The sequence below is a fragment of the Rhamphochromis sp. 'chilingali' genome (genome assembly GCF_963969265.1).
Source record: "Rhamphochromis sp. 'chilingali' genome assembly, chromosome: 4".
Taxonomy (NCBI): domain Eukaryota; kingdom Metazoa; phylum Chordata; class Actinopteri; order Cichliformes; family Cichlidae; genus Rhamphochromis; species Rhamphochromis sp. 'chilingali'.
In genome coordinates this window covers 43,999,491-44,022,411 of record NC_137948.1, presented here as the reverse complement: position 1 = coordinate 44,022,411, position 22,921 = coordinate 43,999,491, and the positions used below count along the sequence as shown (strand labels likewise).

The 22,921-nt window shown below is 46.0% G+C and overlaps 1 protein-coding gene across 1 annotated transcript; it reads left to right on the top strand.

Moving 5' to 3' along the window:
* The first annotated feature begins 201 nt into the window (after positions 1–201).
* LOC308394814 (sarcoplasmic/endoplasmic reticulum calcium ATPase 2) lies at positions 202–22,801 on the top strand. The gene is made up of 24 exons (XM_080879360.1): positions 202–847; positions 3,405–3,524; positions 5,331–5,348; positions 5,458–5,540; positions 5,795–5,899; positions 7,272–7,410; positions 12,531–12,697; positions 14,067–14,222; positions 14,307–14,448; positions 14,678–14,844; positions 15,386–15,474; positions 15,595–15,697; positions 15,845–15,976; positions 16,245–16,370; positions 16,444–16,665; positions 16,774–16,885; positions 18,136–18,374; positions 18,450–18,670; positions 18,757–18,959; positions 19,112–19,197; positions 20,254–20,387; positions 20,459–20,576; positions 20,656–20,790; positions 20,877–22,801. The coding sequence occupies exons 2-24, from the start codon at positions 3,407–3,409 to the stop codon at positions 21,057–21,059; spliced, it is 3,198 nt and encodes a 1,065-aa protein (XP_080735486.1). The 5' UTR covers positions 202–847; positions 3,405–3,406; the 3' UTR covers positions 21,060–22,801.
* The last annotated feature ends 120 nt before the right edge of the window (positions 22,802–22,921 follow it).

Here is a 22,921-nt window from a genome sequence, read left to right as displayed (position 1 = left end):
GCCCGCCTTCCGTGCCGCCTGATTGGTTTGTTGTTTACTCACACATTCGGTGCTAATTGGCTGTCACTCGAAGAGCTGAGCGACAGCAGTCGCACGACCTGCTGATTGGTGGAGAGGCTCCGGGCTGCCATCAGAGGCGGGGCACTCAGGTTGTAAATCTTTCGGTGGGCGGGACAATGACCGTCTACATGCGTGATCGACTTTATTCCCGGGCCTATGATTGGATTAGCTTCAGCCCGTATATCCCGATCTTTGAGAAATTTGATTTACTAAATGGCTTAAACGTGTTGATATCGTTTGTGCATAACTTGGGAAGCGTTGAAAGTGTCATTTAAACATTAGCTTGTAAAATATTCATTTATATTTTATCACAGACTGTGTCATTTCTTTAGGAGAGGTCTTTACTTTGAAAGATTTTACCGGATGATGTAGTTAGTGAGTGAGAGGCTAGCTTGATAACGGTGGATGCTGTAGCCCGTTTGGCTGTCGGAGCCGCTCTCCTCCTGTACTCAGGAGAACGATAACTACTGTACTGCATAGGTAAACTAACCCTGAATCATATTTAGAGAAGCCTTTAAAAGGCCTCGGTTCACTGGTGTGTTTGTTTTACATACAACCTTTAGCCGCTCGGGAACGACTGGATGCTGTTGCAGTGGAAATCTGTTGACGATGATTTTTCACTCATGAGCGGCTGTCACGTAACTCTGTAGACTGTTGTGATAAGATAAGAGAAAAGGAACAGGCTGTTTAAAAATTACTTCCTGCCACCTTTGTTTGATTGCCGTGAGGAGGTAAAGCCAGAAGGCATGGTGCTGTGATACTCCCGGGGCAGCGGACACACGGACTGGTAAGCAACCTGTTCATCTCCGCAGGATTATCCGTCCAAACGGACGCTAGCTGCCGAGCGTGCTAGCCGCGACTCTGTCGCTCCCTGGCTAACTGCTGCTCTATAGCTCGACAGATTTCAGTGTGCAGTGATTGTTCACAAGTCATTTCATACTATATTATTATAGGCAGTTAATTGTGTTGCCATTACAAATCAGTGCTACATCTCCAATATAACCCAGCATTTAGGCCAGGCTCATCGGGAAAACGGCCAAATATTGAATGCTAAATGTTAACATTAACCAAATGGACAGAAGTGTCTTTATTATAGTGTGTGGTAGTAGAAATCTGTGTGGAATATTATTGGATTATATTTATTATTTTCAGACGGATAGTAGGTGATTATAGAGCAGCAGAAGACAGTAATGATCTAACGCGGGCCTGTGTCAGCCTGGCCTGGAGCGTCTACAACTAATAATATCCTGAGAATAAAGTCTTTGTGACAGGCTGCGCATATGTGCTTTACCATGTTGCACTTCAAAGTTTCCTGATTGTCACAGGCAGCACACAGCATGGTGATGATTAGTGGGCCGGGATGATGGGGACAACAGGCATCCTTTAAATTATTGAAAACCTTCTTGGTGCATTAGATGGTTTGTGTGGAAAAGGCCTCCAATCTTCATCTAATTCAGCCTTAAGTTGTCACACTTGTTAATGGAGTTGGGAAGCCCAAATCCACACAGGGTTCGTGAGAAGACCAGACTCATACAGCAGAAATAAAACAGCATCCAGTGTGATATTTGTTTTAGTGCCAGCTTGTGTCCCATGACCATAATTCCCGTCTCATGGGCTCGTCTGTCTCTGCGGGTTCCAGTTAGCCTGGTTGCTTGGCTGTACGGTACGTCTGATTCCCCAGCCATCTGATGCTGGAACGGTTTCTATTGCCATGCTGTGAAACACTTTGAACCAGCAAGTTTCTTTCAAATGTGGAAAATACGGTAATGCTTTGTTTCCTGGTCTCTGACATGATGTGCTGGACTACAATGGGCATAATAGGCAATCTCTTCATTTTTAAACATTTGTTATTTTAGAACCTAAATCATAAAGCAAATGAACGGTGGCAAACTATTAACATTATTTATAATTGTATAATATTACTGGTTTAATTTAAACATTAAATATGCTAAGTCTTTTTCATCTATAGTCATCTATATGTACCAGTCTGGAAGGCCTACAAAGCCATTTCTGCGCTTTGGGGTTCCAGCGAACCGCAGTGAGAGCCACTATCCACAAATAAAGAAAACCTGGAACAGTGCTGAATCTTCCAAGGAATGGCTGGCCCATCAGGCACGATCTGATATCGTCGTGTTGGTGTTGTTCCCAGATCATCATGAAAATGTTGTTCCAGGATCAACAAGTGACCAATCAGAATGTTGTGACGTCATACTTTTGCGACTTCGGGAAAAACCGCCGTAAAACAAAAAACTGTACTTAAGCTGCGAGAAACCGCCTCTGTCCGCCGATCAACGGACCCTGACCCTTTAATAAACGCTGAGCAGAATTGATATTGTCCTTGCAACATTGGAATTTCATAAATGCACGAATGGCTTGGCGCGCAAAAGAATAACGTCACAACAATGTGATTGGTCACTTGCAATGTTGAACCTGGAACATTTTCATGATGATCTGGGAACAACACCGATACGACGATATCAGATCATCCGGCCCATCAGAGTTACACTAATAGCATATCAACGACTCAACACAAAAGAACAACATGTAAACTGCTTCCTCACTTACCCTAGTTGAGGTTCATGATTCATCAATAAGACAGAGAGCAAACGTTGCATCTGTGGGAGATCTACAGTGGCAGTGATCATTTCGCTCATTCCCAAGACATTTGGGAAAATGTTCTGTGGACTGATGAGACAAACTTTTTACAGGGCTTGCGTTAGTGAAGCTAACACAGCATTTCAGAAAAAGATCATGGTAGCAACAGTCAAACATGGTGGTGCTAGTGTGACGGTCAGGGGCTACTTTGCTACTTCAGGACCTGGCTGAATTCTGACCACGACCAGAACCTGAGGGAGAATGTCCATCCATCAGTGTCAGGAAGCCCAAACACACCTGGGCTGTGCAGCAACAGCAAGGCCACCTCTGATGGGACTTGAATTCAATTGCAATGCTTTGGCATGACCTCAAACAGGGTGTTCATGCTGGTTTGAGGCACAGTTCCTCCACAGTGAAGTGAAAAACACATTGATAGTTATTACAAATGCTTGATTTCAGTTCCTGCTGCCAAGGGTGGCACAGAGTTATTAGCTTTAGTGGGCAATTATTTGTCACACAGGGCAGGTAGGTGTAGATAGAGTTTGTCCGTTAACAACAGATATCCTAATCTAACAAACTGTATTTTGTACTTGAACAGTATAACAGTAACATTTGTTTGATGATCTGTAGCAAGTCAGTGTGACGAATATGCAAAAAAATGAGAAAGGAGGCAAATACAACTATGTACAAATAGACTATTGGTGGTAAATGTTTGATACTCTTATTACTGACATCTTCTCTCACCACAGTGATGGATAATGCTCATACTAAGACGGTGGAGGAGGTTTTGGGGTTCTTTGGTGTAAATGAATCTACAGGTCTGAGCTGTGAGCAGCTGAAGAAGAACAGAGAGAGATGGGGACCCAATGGTAAATATGGAAATCATTACTGGCCCTTTGTTTGGTGTTTCATAGTCTGCTGGTACCATGTAGACTTTAGAGAGCCGTATTGTTTCCCTTACATGTCCGACTTTGTGATCTTACAGGTACAGATATAATATTAATTATATTTTTACCATTAATAAATGTTGTGCTCATAAATATACATCAATTATTGTGTAATGATCTCTTCAACAACTTAATGTATTCTCATAAACTTAGAAATAATACATTAAAAACACATAGGAGCAGGTGCTGGTTTGGAAGCAACACTGTTGCCAAGTCACCTTCAATGCAGTGGCCAAGATAGACGTTGTTCTGCTGAATCATCACGACGAGCCGCATCCATAGCACGCCTTATAAGTCACACCAAATCACAACAACTGCTGCATCAAGTCATTTGACCAATTTTACCAATTCTGTCTCCCTTAGGCAGCATCATTAGAAGACATAGCATACATTTACACTACTATGCAGATGACACCCAGCTCTATCTGTCCATGAAGCCAGATAACACACACCAATGAGTTAAACTGCAGGAATGTCTTAAAGACATAAAGACCTGGATGGCCGCTAACTTTCTGCTTCTTAATTCAGATCAAACTGAAGTAGAAAGAGAGCAGATTTCTCCTGTGTCGGCTCCCTGTTAAATCCAGAATTCAAAATCCTGCTTATCACATACAAGGTCTAAAATAATCAGGTCCCACCGTAGCTTAAAAACCTCATAAAAACCTTTCTCTCAGATGGCTGATTTACTTGTTCAATTCAATTCAATTTTAGGTGACAGGTGAAGAGGCCATGCTACTAGCAAGTTGGCTACGAGCTAAGCTAAGCTAGGGACTGAGTACTGTGAATATAATTAGCTGGTGATTCAACAGAGAGTGTGCTTTATTATTTTGGTGCTGGAAGTGTCTGAAGATTGCACTGTGAAATAAGATGTAACACATAAGTGTTTAATTATTGGCCACACAAAACACAACTGTCTGTTGTAACAGGAAGTAAAAATCTAAAGCAGAGAGAGACATGTGACCCAAAGGCTTGGAAATGATTCAGCAACAGCAGCTGATTGTAAGCTAGCATTTTGCCAGTTAATGTTAGGGTTCAGTATCCTGACGTCACAAAAACAGTTTGATTACGTTCTCACATCACATGAGAATGTCCAACAGGCCACCTTAAAGAAAGTCTCACTAACGCGGGGTTAAAGCAGGGGTAGTTGGCTCAGCTCTCAGTGTCGTACATGTGGTCATCAGACAGCGCAGGGTCCTGTTAGTACAGGCAGCTAGCGTCTCCAGCACAGCTGAGTCACTGAAGCTCTCTTAGCTTTGCCATGTAAGTGAATGTTTGCAAAAGCACCCCTGCAAACATCAGGGACACGCACCATCACGCACTGAAGTAACGTGGATGTGTTTCTGGATGTTGTGGTCATTCTCCATTTGAACTGTGAAGCAGTTTTATCTGACACTAGCTCTGTGTACTCTACAGACGAGCAGAGCCACACCGTCTCCTTTTCTCCTCCCATCATTCATCAATCAAAAAAACAGGTTTCACGTTCAGTCTTTCTTCATGTAGAGTGCACACGTTGGTTTTCAGCCTCTGTGCATTCACGGAGGCATCTCCTGATTTATTCCTATCGACTTGGTTTTTCGTAACTTGGCTGAATCTCATGAATTCTGCAGGCAGTCACTGTAGCTGTGTCCTTTGTGTTGTGTACAGCAGATGACCCATTTGCTTCATTTTGTTGTCTTTCTTATTCCCTTTGCAAATGACCGACCTCTTTTTTTACTTGTTTGCTTCCAGAGTTACCAGCTGAAGAGGGTGAGTTATCTCCTTCTGCAGTATTTTTCTTTCTGACACCAGGTTTTTCACTCTGTCAGTGCCTCTCAGTCTCAGTCTGCCTCTTCCTCCTCTGCACTGGTCCATGCAGGGAAGTCCCTGTGGGAGCTGGTGGTGGAGCAGTTTGAGGATCTCCTGGTTCGAATCCTGCTGCTGGCTGCATGTATCTCATTCGTAAGGAAACCACAAAGTTCATCATAACCAGTTCCACAGTTAAAGTGCTCATGAATCTTGTTTGTGTGAATAACACAGCATATATCAGGTTAATCATGCTGGTATGCAGAGGCACACTGGCTTTGGTCTGAAGTTATTTTGGGTTTTTGAGTCACAATTTTGCTTTTCCTTCATTCATATAATCTGTTATACACGCAGAGTGCAAATGAAGTGTGTGTAGGCCCTCACCTGTCTGTGGCTTCTCTGTCCACCAGACCCTGGCATGGTTTGAAGAAGGTGAAGGGACGATCACAGCCTTTGTCGAACCTTTCGTCATACTCCTCATCCTCATTGCAAATGCTATCGTGGGTGTATGGCAGGTAAAGCCCGTGTGTGTGTGCACAGCTGATTGTCTCATCAGTATAAGGTCATGTTGGCAACAGTATGACTGAATCTCTAAATGTTGGGATCATATAGCAGACTGCTGTGTAGGTGTTGTGGCAGCTGATGATGTTTTCATTTCTGCCATTTAAGAGAATGTGGCTGCTTACAGTTTGTATATGTGCGTATCTGGGCTGCATGGCCCTGAGTCGCACACTTTAACACTAGGAAACCACCTCCTTCCTCACCAGTTTGGGTTATGTTACTGTGTTACTTCACACACTTAAGGTTACTGCCATTAAAAGGTGACTGTATGACGAGCCTGAGAAAAGCTACTCACTTGAATCTTTCCAAAAATAAACGATGTGTAGCCTGCTGCGCACTGACCTCATTTACTCCACCACATAACCAGCTAAAAACGTGTTCGTGTCACTTCGAGTGATGCTTTTTCCAAACTGTAAATGCCACGCTCTGTGAGAGCTGGTGCACTCGCTAACGTCTGCAGTGGATTATTGCTTATTTGGAAAATGAACTAAAAACTATAAAACGAAGATGTTATTTGTTCCAAAGCAGTTACACTGTTGCTGTCCACGAGTCGATAGTTCAGGCGCCTTTGCTTTCAGCTGCTCCTTTATCCCCGAGTGGTCTCGCAGCAGATGGATCTGCATGTTTGCTTTGGCACTGATGTGACACCACATGCTCTTCCTGATGTAACCGTCCCCGCTTATCCAGGACTGGGACCAGCAGCAGCAGTTTGTCACCCTGTAAAGCCCTGCTTAGGTCATAATTAGTTGAACTTAATTTGGCTTTTTGGCTTCAATTAATGGATCGAATTAATAATTGATTTGTAGTTAAGACACCGTGCTAATGGTAACACCAGGGCAGTATACTTGTACAGGTTGGATTACTTTCTTCCTGTTCCTGGACGCAGTGTAAAGTACTGCATCATGGTTAAAGCATCTTCCATGTATTACATTTGTATGTGTGTTTGTAACAGAGACATCTGAGCTGAGCGCTCTTTCAGGAGTTTATTAGCACAATTAAAGGTTTGTTGATTAATCCTTTCATAAAAGGTTGGTGGTTCCTGTCACTGATACCTGGGACTTTGAACGGTTTCATTTTCTGCTGTGTTTGTAGGTCAACAGGAAATAACCAACAGAGAACCAAAGACCTAATCACGTTTTGGCTTTCTGTTTCCTGGATTAGGCCTCTGTGTGTGTGTGTGTGTGTGTGTGTGTGTGTGTGTGTGTGTGTGTGTGTGTGTGTGTGTGTGTGTGTGTGTGTGTGTGTGTGATCTCCTGTCATGTTTGATGCCCACATACCAACATACATGAGCTATGTTGAAAACTGACGTGCCACTGTGTCCTGCAGGAGCGTAATGCAGAGAACGCCATTGAAGCTCTGAAGGAGTACGAGCCAGAGATGGGCAAAGTGTACCGACAGGACAAGAAGAGCGTCCAGAGAGTCAGAGCCCGAGACATTGTTCCTGGAGATATTGTGGAAGTGGCAGGTAAACGAAATCATGAGATTCAAAGATGCATCTGTCAAGATTGTGTCAGGTTCTGCTGTGTGGATGGCAAATTCATCTTATATGAGCCAAATGCAGGATGCAGGAGACAGACATAAGCTTTTAATGCTCATAATACAGAAAATAGAAAAGTCTGAAAACCAAAATCCCCGGTGGAACAGCAGCGAGGATTCAGACAACACACGAGACCACGAGAACTCCAACCTCACCATAAAGAATAATAAAAAACTTAATAAGGAAACCGTAAAGAAGAGACTCCTCTAAACACAGGGGACCAAACTAAAACAGCCCTACAAAGAGTACACAGAGTATTTACTACAGCAAAGACAACCAAGAACAGACACGGTCAAAGAGGAATCAAGGATTCACAAAGACTCTTAGCTCTGGGTCTGAGCCGCCGTTCTGTGGTCCACTGATCCTGGGTCCGGCTGCCTGCAGCAGTGCACGTGACCGCTCCTCTGTTCCTGTGGGAACGTCACACGTTATGTTCAGCACTTCCTGTGAGCCAAAATGAGTGCATGCTAATAATGTTAGCTCCCATTAAATAGCACCTGAGAGCTTTCGGCTCACCTTCACGAGTCGGTGCATCGTGCTCACTGTCGTGTATCTGAGCCTATAAAGACATGTTAGAGAGCACTGGCTACCAAGCATCATACTGCAGCCTCAAAGCTTTACTGCAGCTACATCAGAATGGATCTTTAGGACTGGGGAGGTGAAAGCATGATTGAAGAGGGAGCCCTGTTGGCAGGCTTACACACTTTTTATAAAGTGGTTTCCTTCTGTTTGTCTCAGGTTTCATATTGTTAAAGCTGAAGTGGCCCAGACTGTGTACGTGTTTGCAGTGCAGTCGAGTGCAGCACTGCAGCGAGGGTGGAAGGACGTCTGTGTTTGAGCTCAGCGCATTTCCACTGCATGATTGTTTTGACATTGTTGAAATAACATTGCAGGATCTTTATTTAAACATTCTGGCCAACGTCTCCAAAGACATGGCTGCCACCTCTGCCCTGTCCTTTAGCTGCTATCGTCATGGAAACCCTTCATGGAAAATATGTGATTGGAATGAACGTCGAAGACAAAAGGCTTCAAATAATGTGACGCAGAGAACAGCAAAGGCTGTGGTTTGATGACACGTTCACTCTCTGCTCTCACACGACATCTGTGAACCGTGTTGGCTTTAGAGCAGGGCGATATGGCCAAAAATATTTATCACGATATATATTTGAAAATTTGCGATAACGATATAACCGACGATATAATTGATGCGAGACAAAATACAACTCCACAACATTACTAGCGCAAAAAGACAACCTTCCATTTATTTTCACTTAAACAAGAAGCTGGTTTTTATGTACATTAAAGCTTTATAAAAATGTAACAGTGCAAATGCAAATTCCTTGCTGAAAGTTTAACCAAAAGGCATTTCCAGTAGAAATGGGCTGACATATCCTGAGCATAACCATGTATAATATCCACTGAAGTTAAAAAGAGTGTGCAGTACGTATTTTTCGGACCATGAGGTGCACAGGATTATAAGGCACATTAAGCGAAACAAAGCAGTCAGATAAATCAAACTTTATTAAACTCATTCTTCTTGCTTCCTCCACTTCTGTACCATTGATTCATTAATGTTGAATTCTCTGGCAGCTGCTCTATTCCCATGTTGTTGCAGTATATTAATGACTAACCTCGTATTGTGGATGGATTATCTCAGTTGTTCTCCTGACTGAAGTTTGGTCCGTTTACAGTATCCTGCCATGCGATTGCATTTGTCTCTAACCATGAGGAACCTTCACGTTCACTTTTATAAGTGGAAAAGTGTTAGTGTTCGTCCTCCAGCTTCACTGTTTATGTTATGCTAACATAGCTGTGTCGCTAGCGATCACGTAGCACATCATTATATACCAGCTAGCCCAACTTCAGTAACCCTACAAACGTCACTGCTGTTTAGTTTCCTGTCTTCATTTATGTTGGAAGTGATAGCAGAGCTGTACGTTTGATTTTTTTCAGAAATCTCTCAGTCAGAACATGCTATATCATGCTTAGGTAACTAGCGAAACTAGCGAGCTAACTTCCGCTAGCTTCCTGCTAACTTCTAACTCTGTTAAATGTAATAAGTTTTGTTTTCATGGATGCCTGGAAGTTAAACTTCATAGTTACACCTGGTAAAGCAGCAATGCTGATCGTTTTATTAAAGATGAAAGAATTTAGACAGTTTTTAACTCTCAGTGATGCTGCAGTGTTCGTTTGAACTGAGGAATACAGCGTTTAGGACCCAGATTACTCCCAGATTTAAGAGCATCTTAGTCCGACAAATACGACAATAACGACGGCCGCTTGCATGTTCTGCAAAAAAATGTGCTTTGTTGTGTATCTGACGGACAAACACCAAACCAGTTCCACATCACTGAAGTTGCACCATTTTTACAAACCAATTCTGGTTCATCTGTTTCACTCAACAATCGGCCATGTGCGTATGAAAACAAAGGCACTGCGCATGCGCGTTTTACTCCCATTCTATCGCGATATTTCATTTTCCTATCGTTGCCTAACATTATACCGGTATTACCGTGAACGGTATAATATGGCCCAGCCCTAGTTGGCTTTACAGTTTTTTACAGACGCTAGGACACATTTCCCAATACTTAGGTCACTTTTGCAAAACTCTTCACACAATCCTCCTAACTGACCTTCAGCTTGGCAAAGCAGTTCATTTCACATTCAAAATGCACTACAACTACCAAAACACTTCATTCAGGTCTCAAATAAACTCATTCTTCCAGAACACTAGCAAAGGTTGACAGCCGACAAACACACTTTGTCACCCACAAAACAATGACCTAAAAAACACTAACAACATGTAGCATTACACAGTGTTTTCTTGTGTAAAACAAGGACACATCTCTGTTTATAATTTCAATATATGTTACTGGAATGAATCAGACATCATGCAGAATTCGTTAATATTTGTTTATGTATTTTTATTTTTTTGCACTAAGTAATCCCAAAATACAAGAATTTGTATACACACCATCCACTGATACACATACAATAGTAATGCTAATCTACTCGGTCTTCTCCATTTGGCCACAGGTTCTCATCCACATCACATCTTATGTCATCTAGGGCAATACACCTAGGAAAGAATCTTCTGGCTGCCAGAACTGAAGGAGTTGAACAATTGAAGGAGTAACACCTGTGTAGATGTTCATCTACAATGAGAATCAGCTGTGGCTGGTTAAACTGCATTTTTAGATTTAAAATATGTTTCAATAAAATATTGCTGTTGAGTTTTGCTGTCTTTTTACAGTTTTTTACAGCCGCTTGGACACATTTCTCAATACTTAGGTCACGTTTGCAAAACTCCTCACACAGTGAGCACAACAGAAGTCTATGTGGGCTAAACTGAGGACCAGTTATCATTGTTTTGGCACAAAATGCATTCAATGACTACATCTCTCAAATTTCATGAATTATCTTCTCACTCAGACACAACAACTGCCAATAACCTTTGTACGTACAGGACATTTTGCATGTGCTTACATACTGTTTTCAAAACTGTTAAACTTATGGCCAAAACAATAACACAATGCAAAACTTGAAAAGACAGCAAAATCCAACAGCAATATTTTATTGAAACATATTTTAAATCTAAAAATGCAGTTTAACCAGCCACAGCTGATTCTCATTGTAGATGAACATCTACACAGGTGTTACTCCTTCAATTGTTCAACTCCTTCAATTCTGGCAGCCAGAAGATTCTTTCCTAGGTGTGTTGCCCTAGATGACATAAGATGTGATGTGGATGAGAACCTGTGGCCAAATGGAGAAGACCGAGTAGATTAGCATTACTATTGTATGTGTATCAGTGGATGGTGTGTGTATACAAATTCTTGTATTTTGGGATTACTTAGTGCAAAAAAGATAAAAATACATAAACAAATATTAACGAATTCTGCATGATGTCTGATTCATTCCAGTAACATATATTGAAATTATAAACAGAGATGTGTCCTTGTTTTACACAGGAAAACACTGTGTAATGCTACATGTTGTTAGTGTTTTTTAGGTCATTGTTTTGTGGGTGACAAAGTGTGTTTGTCGGCTGTCAACCTTTGCTAGTGTTCTGGAAGAATGAGTTTATTTGAGACCTGAATGAAGTGTTTTGGTAGTTGTAGTGCATTTTGAATGTGAAATGAACTGCTTTGCCAAGCTGACGGTCAGTTAGGAGGATTGTGTGAAGAGTTTTGCAAAAGTGACCTAAGTATTGGGAAATGTGTCCTAGCGTCTGTAAAAAACTGTAAATTTTGCATTGTGTTATTGTTTTGGCCATAAGTTTAACAGTTTTGACAACAGTATGTAAGCACATGCAAAATGTCCTGTACGTACAAAGATTTTTGGCAGTTGTTGTGTCTGAGTGAGAAGATAATTCATGAAATTTGAGAGATGTAGTCATTGAATGCATTTTGTGCCAAAACAATGATAACTGGTCCTCAGTTTAGCCCACATAGACTTCTGTTGTGCTCACTGTGTGAGGAGTTTTGCAAACGTGAGACATGTGTCCTAGCGGCTGTAAAAAAACTGTAACTGTATCCTCTGCCCCGCTGCAGCCTGTGCAGAGGCAAAGCAACGTGGACACAGAGGACCGCCGTGCCTGCTACAGGTTTAGCCATGATACTGGGTTGCACACACACACGCACACGCACACACACACACACGCACACACACAGAGAACTGTAGTTTGACCCAGTAAGAAAACTGTTGAATCCTCCAGATACTCACGGATATTTCAGGCTGCTCAGAGAGAAGAAACAGGGTTGTGTGCGTGCGTGCGTGTGTGCGTACGTGCGTGCGTGTGCGTGCACTGGGTGATCTAGTGTCTCTTTGACTGTAGTAAACGTATTAGCCTCCCAGAGCATGGGAACTGAGTTTACTGGAAAGGACCCAGCTGTGCTCTGGGATTTGTGTGGCTACTTTTGTTCTTCTTACTGAACTGTGTGACGCTGCTGTCGACTCATCTCCAAACATAATGACTAACATTAGACGATTCAGCACGCTGAATAACCGCATGTTCTCTGTACTCTGTTCCTTTGTTTCATCTCTAGTTGGAGATAAGGTGCCGGCTGACATCAGGCTGACATCCATCCGTTCCACCACACTCAGGGTGGACCAGTCCATTCTGACCGGGGAGTCTGTCTCAGTGCTCAAACACAACGACCCTGTACCCGATCCCAGAGCTGTCAACCAGGACAAGAAGAACATGCTGTTCTCTGTGAGGCTCTCATAGGCCACACCCACATTTGTCCTCTTGGTTTTTGATTCGCTTTGACATGCTGTATAATTCAGATATAATCAACACAGAGGATGTGCAGCGGCCCTGACCACCGACTGTGGAACCATCATTCAAGGGATAATGTTGTTGAACTACAACATTATCCCAACATGGGTGATCGTGGCTCAAGAGTTGGGAGTTCGCCTTGTAATCGGAAGGTTGCCGGTTTGAGCCCCGGCTCAGACAGTCTCGGTCGTTGTGTCCTTGGGCAAGACACTTCACCCGTCGCCTACTGGTGGTGGTCAGAGGGCCCGGTGGCGCCAGTGTCCGGCAGCCTCGCCTCTGTCGGTGCGCCCCAGGGTGGCTGTGGCTACAATGTAGCTGCCATCACCTGTGTGTGAATGTGTGGATGACTGGATGTGTAAAGCGCTTTGGGGTCCTTAGGGACTAGTAAAGCGCTATATAAATGCAGGCCATTTACCATTTACAACATATTCCTTTGTTTCCATCCACATACTGTTCTGACAGCAACACTACCACAAATACCCACTTCAGTGCCAAACGTGGATTAATCCGCCGCTAAAACTAGTCCCTCCAGTTTGGACCAACGTGGTGTAAAATGAGGCTCATAGATTTGTTAGTTAACTCATTAATTTTATGGAGGCAGCTGTCATTGAGGAAGCATTCATATGAAGTGATTTACTCCGTGGACTTTGCTTTTAGATAAGAGTTGCTGGTGTTGGTAACCTAATTAGTTTACTACCCTCGTACATGTCAGCCAGCATGATCCTATTGGTAGTTGCTTCAGTTTTATGGTGTCGGGGCACTACATCGCTCCAAGACTTGCATACGTGGTGATGCTAGCAATCATAGCAGTCTGAAACGACTTCATCCAGGCCCAAGTGTGCCAGGCGTAACCATGCCTGCTCACCACGTTCAATACATCACAAAGCGGGAGGCTTTCTTAACACCCACAGCCAAACTGGAGGGATAAAATGAAAGAACTGACTGTTTGCAGAGAAACGTCTAACATCCACCTGTTTCTTCATTTTACTGGTTTATTTATTTCTGTACTAAGAAGATAAAATGGCATGAGACAGTGCTTTGAATCTAAAACCTGCAGTATGCACACACTTAGTAGTGTGTGTTGGGCTCAGGTGAAGGACGAATCTATGTGTGTGTGTGTGTGTGTGTGTGTGTGTGTGTGTGTGTGTGTGTGTGTGTGTGTGTGTGTGTGTGTGTGCCTCAAAGGCTGCTGAGTCACCAGGCAGTCTCTGTGGTCAAAGAACAGCAGCCACTGATGTTTTATTCAGCAGCATGAGTGTGAGCTCTGCTGCTCTGTGTACTGACAGCCTGAACTTTTGCTCAGGGTACCAATATTGCAGCTGGCCGAGCCATCGGAGTCGTAGTGGCAACAGGGGTGCAGACAGAGATTGGGAAAATCCGCGATGAGATGGCCTCCACTGACCCCGAGAGGACCCCACTGCAACAAAAACTGGACCAGTTTGGAGAGCAGCTGTCCAAGGCGAGGATCGAGCCGTCCGCCTGTGATGTTTAGTCTTTATTAACAACAGGAGTCCAAGTAACTCTGTTTTGGTGCACCCTGCAGGTCATCAGTGTGATCTGCGTGGCTGTGTGGGCCATCAACGTGGGACACTTTAATGACCCGGTCCATGGAGGCAGCTGGCTGAGAGGGGCTGTGTATTATTTCAAGATTGCTGTGGCCCTGGCTGTGGCTGCCATACCAGAAGGTCAGGCCTGTTACATCGCAGTTAATTGTCACACGCTGATCTCTCTCAGATCTCATTTTGGGGGTGTTAAATTGCTTGGATGGCCAGATCTGTGCTGACAGACTGACCAGCCATCTCTGTTTAAGCAAGGCACGCAGCACCAGCTCAGTGGTCTCAGACAGGAAACTGTAAACGTCTCGCTAGGATACGAAGGTGAACAGAGTTCCTTCCTCTGCTTGTTCCCTTCCAGGCCTTCCAGCAGTCATTACCACCTGCCTTGCCCTGGGAACCAGGAGAATGGCTCGGAAGAATGCCATAGTCCGCAGCTTACCATCAGTGGAGACGCTGGGTTGCACCTCTGTGATCTGCTCGGACAAAACAGGAACACTAACCACCAACCAGATGTCAGTCTGCAGGGTAAGACGTGAGAGGGACCCAGTACCTAAACTGCTGTACGCCTCTGCCTGCTGTAGCGTGCACGTTCTTACTTTTTACAAATTAACAGCTCGTAATTTTGCACTAACACTCGATGTGTCTCAGACTGCTTTGTCTCTAAACACCGTCTTCATGTTGCTCCTGGATGCAAGCTGCTGGCCTCGGTCCTGCAGACTTCTCCGGTTGTTTCCATGTTGGGTTAGTTGGAGTCTAGTTTGCACTCCAGTCTCATGCGTGTGATATGTGAGGGACCACGACAAAGGTCGAGCAGTCCAGTTGAGTGACTGACGTGAGACCCAGCAGGTGTCTGTTACTGACCTCTGCTTTTTAATGCTTTCACTCTGATGATATAATCCGTTATGTCCATCAGATCAGTGCTGCTGTAGCACAGCAAGGCCTCGACAGATTTTAGCAGCAGGAGAAAAACGTGGAGCATTCGTCACAGATGAGGTCAAATAACATGTTCTAACCTGGACTAATGAGCTCCTGTAATGTGTGTCTGTGTGTGCCTGCATGTGTGTAGATGTTTGTAGTAGACAGTGTGTCAGGGGAGCGCTGCAGCCTGAGCGAGTTCACAGTGACTGGATCTACGTATGCCCCTGAAGGGGACGTGTGAGTGTCTTTAGCCTTTACTACTTAACTGTGACGATTCAGTGTTCAAGCTCACACTTTGAAATCTCTTCTTTTCGCTGTGGTTTAAAAACATTCCTGTCTGTGTTCCTCGTCGTTCAGTTACAAGGATGGTTCAGCGGTGAAGTGCAGTCGGTATGAAGGCCTGGTGGAGATGGCCACCATCTGTGCGCTGTGTAATGACTCATCGCTCGACTACAATGAGGTAAGAAATGCAAACAGACCGTCACGGATGACCGTACATGGTTCTGGCCCGAGTGGGACTGGAACGAGACTTGTTTCACACGTGCTGCTCTAAACTGGCCGGTAAACAAGGCAGAAACAGCGTCCTGTCTCTGTGTGTGTAATCCAGGCCAAGGGAGCGTATGAGAAGGTCGGGGAGGCGACAGAGACTGCCCTCTGCTGTCTGGTGGAGAAAATGAACGCGTTTGAGACTGACCTGAGAGGCCTGAGCCCTGCTGAGCGAGCCACCGCCTGCTGCTCTGTAAGTGCACGGCTGAAGGCTGACGTGGAAACAGAAAGTCTGCCCCAGCTTTAAGCAGGACTGGGGTCTGTTTCCGTGCTCTGCTTCTGTCTTACACATCATTACCCAGTAAGCAAACTGGGAATCGTGTAATGTGAAGGTGGTCTGCTGAAGAACGCCACAAACAGCAAAGAAAAACCTGTAGAGACCTGAAAGAAAAGAGCAGCATCGCTGTGCTGATGACGGTGTGGCGGAGTCTTACTAAACATGTGCTCGTGTTTGTTTTCAGGTGATTAAGCAGCTTATGAAGAAAGAGCTGACTTTAGAGTTTTCCAGAGACAGGAAGTCCATGTCTGTGTTCTGTTCATCCAACAAACTCACCAGATCTGCTGCAGGAGCCAAGATGTTTGTTAAGGTCGGTGCACACGCTGGTTCTCCACTTTTATGGAGGAACAGCCGACACTGAGCGCTCTGATCCTTCTGCTCAGGGAGCTCCGGAGAGCGTCCTGGAACGCTGCAGCTACGTCAGAGTCAGCGGCTCTGCTCGCGTGCCTCTGAGCCCGGTGGTTCGAGAGCAGCTCCTGTCCGTCGTACGGGAGTGGGCGACGGGCCGAGACACGCTGCGATGTCTCGCCATGGCGACGAGGGACGCGCCTCCTGACATCCACCGCCTCAACCTGGAGAACTCAGCGGCCTTTGCTAACTACGAGGTGAGAGCTGGGCCTTGTTAGGTCACACGCGTGGTCAGGTCGACTGAGCGATGAAAGGGAGTATCACGCTGTAGACACGTAAAGGTTTCTGTCGTCTGTTCTTCCCAGTCGGACCTGACTTTTGTGGGCTGTGTGGGGATGTTGGATCCCCCGAGAAAAGAAGTGCTTAACGCGGTGCGAATGTGTCGGCAGGCTGGAATACGAGTCATCATGATCACAGGTACTCACTCGCACCTCCAGATAGCAGCTCTTCTTCTCTCCTATGTGTAAATACAGGCAGCACTGTTACCGTGGATCAGTGGAAATGTCGACTGTTGAGGACGCACATCAGGTGGACCTGATACGGCCGTGGCCTTAAATGGAGTCACTGAGCCTATGGCGGTTTGATGTTGAAAGCAACCACAGTTTCTATCAGCTGTTTGTCACGTGACCCTGACTCCGCCCACTCCGTGTCTTTGGGCAGCACAGCATTATTGGCAGGCCTGACACAGTGACCACAGCGTGCCAGCCTCAGCTCAGCTGTTACAGTTAGAAGGACACATTAGAGGCTTTATTTTTCAGATTTGTTGATTGCAAATAAACCGGTCTGACCACTCGTGTGCTCAGAGCGCACGGCAAAACTGTGCAAACAGATAGTTTATTGTTACTGTGCCTGATCTGTGAGCTGCGCTTCAGCATTCTTCACAAAGCCCGATGGCCTGATGGGGTCCTGACTCCATCCATGTCAAAGAGGTCTGACTGACAGTCCTACCTCCTCTGCCTGTCGTGTTCAGTCAGCTGCTTTTGTTGCAAGTTGAAGGATGTCAGGAGCATCTCCATGATGCTGCTGACAACAATTGAGCATCCTGAGTTTCTTTAGACACTCACTGTTCCAACCTGTGTCGCTGGTGCTGAGACGAGGAGACGACGGGTGAACAGCTGACGGCGTGATCTATGCCAGAAACAAACCTGGGTTTGACTAAACAGCCATCTCAGCCAGTGAGAACACATAAGTAGCATTTATCTAACCAGTGCCACTGCTGGTACGCACATTCATTGCATGGTCCCAGGACGACATGCATTCATTAATCTGAAACAAGGCTTTCGTGGCAGGTGAGGAAACTGCTGGAGAAGAAGTAACGTCTCATGGACTGAGTGAGATTTGATTTGATTTCCCCAGAAGGGTGTGCTGGTGTCCCAGGCCTGGTAACGATGCTGTGATACACGTCTGAGGCTCCTGAAAGTTTACAGCCTCCTCTGGTGTAATTAGACGTAGATGCTTCAAACTGGCCTTTGACGGCCGAGGTAAGCTGTGATCTGCGCTACACTGGACCGACTAATAAATAAATCCCAGCCAGAGCGCCTGAAGTGACTCAGGCGACTTCCTGTTAATAATCCCCACCCAAGTAAAGTCTGTGTGTAGGAAACCAACACAAGAACGAGCTAAATGGAACTTGACTCTGACGACTCGCCGCTCTTCTTCTTCTGCAGGAGACAACAAAGGAACAGCGCTGTCCATCTGCAGGCGAGTGGGCATCATCACAGAGCAGGAGGAAGAGCAGGAGGGCGCGGGGGTCATCGGGGGCCTAACGGGGCGGGAGTTTGACGAGCTGCCCCCACACCTGCAGCGTCAGGCCTGTCAGACGGCCCGTTGCTTCGCCCGGGTGGAACCGGCCCACAAGAGTCGGATAGTGGAGTACCTGCAGAGCCTGAACGACATAACGGCCATGGTGAGAGAGCGAGCGTGTGCTCATCGCCTGCTCAGGCTGTCTGCTGCTGTCACCTAATGGTTCTGGACGGTTTAGACAGGTGACGGGGTGAACGACGCGCCGGCGCTGAAGAAGGCAGAGATCGGCATCGCCATGGGCAGCGGCACAGCGGTGGCCAAGTCTGCCTCCGAGATGATCCTAGCTGACGATAACTTCTCCACTATCGTAGCTGCCGTGGAGGAGGGCAGAGCCATCTACAACAACATGAAGCAGTTCATCCGATACCTGATATCCTCCAACATAGGAGAGGTGGTCTGGTGAGTAGGAAGAAGCGGCGTTACCACCTGTGTTTGTGGTAAACCAGACGCCTCCTCTCTGATCCCTGCTCTCCGTCTGTCCGCAGTATTTTCCTAACAGCAGCACTGGGCATGCCTGAAGCGCTGATCCCTGTCCAGCTGCTGTGGGTCAACCTGGTCACTGATGGATTCCCAGCAACCGCTCTGGGCTTCAACCCTCCGGACCTGGACATCATGTCTCGTCCTCCTCGCTCCCCGAAGGAGCCGCTCATCTCCAGCTGGTTGTTCTGCCGCTACCTCATCATCGGATGTGAGTGGCTCACCTCCTGCCATGTTGGGAGCATCGTCCCTTTCATGTTTGAACCAGGATTAAGCTAAATTACATGCACAGCACAGGATTTCTGTATTCTGCGTGTTTAACTGCTTTGAAAGTGCACCGCAGTGACTTGTGTTTGTCCACAGGTTATGTAGGAGCTGCCACAGTGGGAGCTGCTGCCTGGTGGTTCATGGCAGCCCACGATGGACCCAAACTGACCTTCTATCAGCTGGTAAGCATCTTACATCTTCCCAAATATTGAAGAGCACCTTATTTCTAACATGAGCACAACTGCAAACCTGAAGAGACAGTTTTTTGTGGGGCGATCGTGGCTCAAGAGTGGGCAGTTCGTCTTGTAACCGGAAGGTTGCTGGTTCGAGCCCCGGCTCAGACAGTCTCGGTCGTTGTGTCCTTGGGCAAGACACTTCACTTACCGCCTACTGGTGGTGGTCAGAGGGGCCGATGGCGCGATATGGCAGCCTCGCTTCTGTCAGTCTGCCCCAGTCTGCTGTGGCTACATGTAGCTGCCTCCACCAGTGTGTGAATGTGAGAGCGAATGAATAGTGGCTTTGTGAAGTGCTGTATAAATGCAATCCATCATTATTATTTGTTCGTCTGCCTTACAGTATCATGTTGTTGTCTCGATGCACGCTCAGTCATCCAGGTAACTCACTCTCCAAAGGTTGATCCTGTTCATCTGGACGTAGCGTTTCGTCATCATCAGGTGACGTCTTCAGTCTCAGCTGACTGCAGGTTTGTGCTTGTTCATCAATGCTCATGAGAATTTGCATAATTGTGATGAAGGAGCTGAGCTCCCAGCCCATTGTTCCTTCAGGGCTGGTTTCAGTCATTATGCAGATGTACTGCTTATAAGGTTGAGACCTGCAGTCAGCTGAGACTGAAGACGTCACCTGATGATGATGATGAAACACTACGTCCAGATGAACAGGATCAACCTGCTGTTGTTGTTGCTGTATGAATAAAACTGAACTGGCAGTCTGTTTGTTGATGCTTCAAAGGTCAAAGGTTACCACATGAGCTCTACGCACATCAGACAAACTGTGATACAGCGTAAATGTCCTCATGAAGCACTCTGACTGCCTCGTTTCTGTGCGTTCACACACCAGTGAAGCAGAGAGTAACCTGGGGTTCAGCATCTGGCCCATTTGGCACACAGACTGGAGGGGTCCAACCATCAGCGTCACTATGCAGAGCGCCTGCTCCACCTCGTGAGCCGTACGCCCCCTGCAGGGTGTAGTAATGCTGTTTTGGCTTTTTCCCACTACAGTCCCACTATCTGCAGTGCAGCGAAGGCCACGCTGAGTTTGCTGGAGTGCAGTGTTCGGTCTTTGAGTCTCCTTATCCTATGACTATGGCTCTGTCTGTGCTGGTCACCATAGAGATGTGCAACGCCTTGAACAGGTAAGAAAAGACAGTCAGGTGAGAGGTGACGATGGCAGAGGAAAGTAATTCGCTTTTTTTGGGCTGTCCAGTCTGTCCGAGAACCAGTCCCTGCTAAAGATGCCCCCGTGGTCCAACCCCTGGTTGGTGGGGGCCATCTGCCTGTCCATGGCCCTGCACTTCCTCATTTTATATGTGGACCCCCTGCCGGTAAGCACCAGAGACAGTCCTGGACGTTCAGTCCTTTTCTATGACCGCAGAGCTGAACCGCCGATGCTTCTGTCTCCAGGTGATATTTCAGATACGCCCACTGTCCTGGACGCAGTGGGTGGTGGTTTTGAAGCTGTCCCTTCCTGTCATCTTGATGGATGAGGCCCTCAAGTTACTGGCCCGCAACTACATCGAGCCAGGAAGCCACATCCAGGTCAGAACAAGTGACGTCAGCAGGTTGTCTCACCATAACACTTTTCTTTTCTAACACTTCTCTGTTGAAATCCACGTCTCCCAAAGACTTTAGAAGAGGAAGAGGAGCAGCAGAGGGCGAGGGCCAACGTGGGGTCGGTTGGTGCTGCGGTGATGAGGCTCCATCAGTCGCTTGAGGGCGTGTCCTGGTCCTTCGTACTGATCTCTGCACCGCTGGTGATCTGGATCTTCAGTCTGGACTCTGACATCACCAACATCTTCTGGGAGTGACAGGGATGTGGGTGGGCTGCCGGGGACGCACAAACACGGTGAAAGAAGGGGAAAGGGGTGTGGAAGGTGTAAGGGTGGGGCGTGGGGAAACGAGGCACGAGCAAAGGTGATGGATGCGACGAAGGAAACATGTAACCCTGAGACAATCAGAGAAAGAGTGTGTGTGACAGCCTCACCGATAAAGGTGCTGTGTGTCTGCTTTGAGTTCACACTTCCTCCCACGTTCCTGCTGTGTCGCCACGTCACACCCACAGACACGTCACAGCTCACCGCCGGTTTCTTTACAATCTTCCAAACAGTGCTGTTGGTTTGTGTGAACTTGGATCTGATTTATTCTTTCATGTAATTTGAAATAGAGAGAAATGTTAGTGTTTGAGGTTTGGTGCATGTGTGTAGCTTACAGTGTGTGTTGGTGTTTTCCATATTTCTCCTGACATTCCCGGCTCCCTGCTGTGTGGATGCTACCGTGCTTCACACAGCACTTTTATGAGGAAACGAGTGGATTAGAATCACACGCAGGCTCTCCATCCACACTGTTGTTCACGTAGTAATAATGTGTGCTCCACGATAAGGCCGCCTGCCTCTGGAACAGCAGAGTCCGCCAGCCGGCTGCTTTCATAGTCTGCACTGTTGTTTGGACGTCCTCACGGGAAACTAATCCGAGCCGTGAGGACGGCTAGCGTTTCAAATGCATGTGAGTGCACGTCACACACTTCTGGCTTTGAGTTTTAAAGTTGATCCTGCAGAAGCGTGCCGTCTCCCTGCAGCCGGGAGTGAAAGTGGGACAACCCTGATGAGGATGCACATATTTATCAGAGGCTAACCCTTCTAGCATATACGACCTTGATTCTGATGGCCGACTGTCCTCTGTTGTCTTTTCTGTGTATCGATGCTGACACTGCTGACTGTCTTGAAGTTGACGTGGCGTTCGTTGGCTCTTCTCAGACAGGCTGAGGGCAGAATAAGTTCTTCAGTTAACAAATACTGGTGTTCAGTACGGCTGTGCTGCCAGTCGGCCTCTACCTGACGCGCTTTCCCTGCTTTGTGTGTGATTGATTTGGTTCTGGATGTCAGGGATTCAAAGTCAGCACGTCATGTGTTTCTTTCAGGTCGGTCCTCTCTCCTCCACAGAAGCCGTGTCTGTGTTGGTGAACATCACACGGAGCGTTTCAGTTTGATGTAAACACAGATTTGAACGAGGGTCTGCCTTTTTGTCCAGCGATGCCATGAAGTCTTGAACTTAGCTGTCATTATGTAACACATGCAGCCTTCATTAGGAGGAATATCATTACTGAACGGACAGGAAGAGTTAGAAAGTAGCCCTAATGTTCTGACATCAAGTCATTTTGTAGAGAAATAAATCATTAAGATTCGCACTAAGAGCTGATTTAAGGGGTTTTGTATTTGTGTTATTCATGGTATAACTGATTTTCTCAGAAGTGTGAAGCTGTTGGAGGTTTTGTTGTTTGGCACAGAATCTTTTTTTTCTCATTTCAATTTATAGTTTTTCTCACAATAGACTAAAAACTGGTTTAAAATAAAGAGTGAGACTGTAATGAGCAGCTTTTCTGCAGATGCCACCCCATCTCTTTAAAACAACGACATTGCATCAACTGCATTTACTCTGTACTTTGTTATTATTGCTGTTTCCTCTGCTGCCCCCGTCCTCCACGGAGAAGAAGTGAAGGGAACACACCTGAAATAAAGGTTGGATTAGAAAAAGCTCACAGTGTCTTTCAGGTCATTGCATCTCAAATTACTGTCAGCCTTCTGCTTGACCATCACTAAAATGTTAGGGTAAAGTGTTTGTGTGTGTGTTTGTGTGTGTGCACGTTTAGATAGAGCTGGACTAAAAACACACA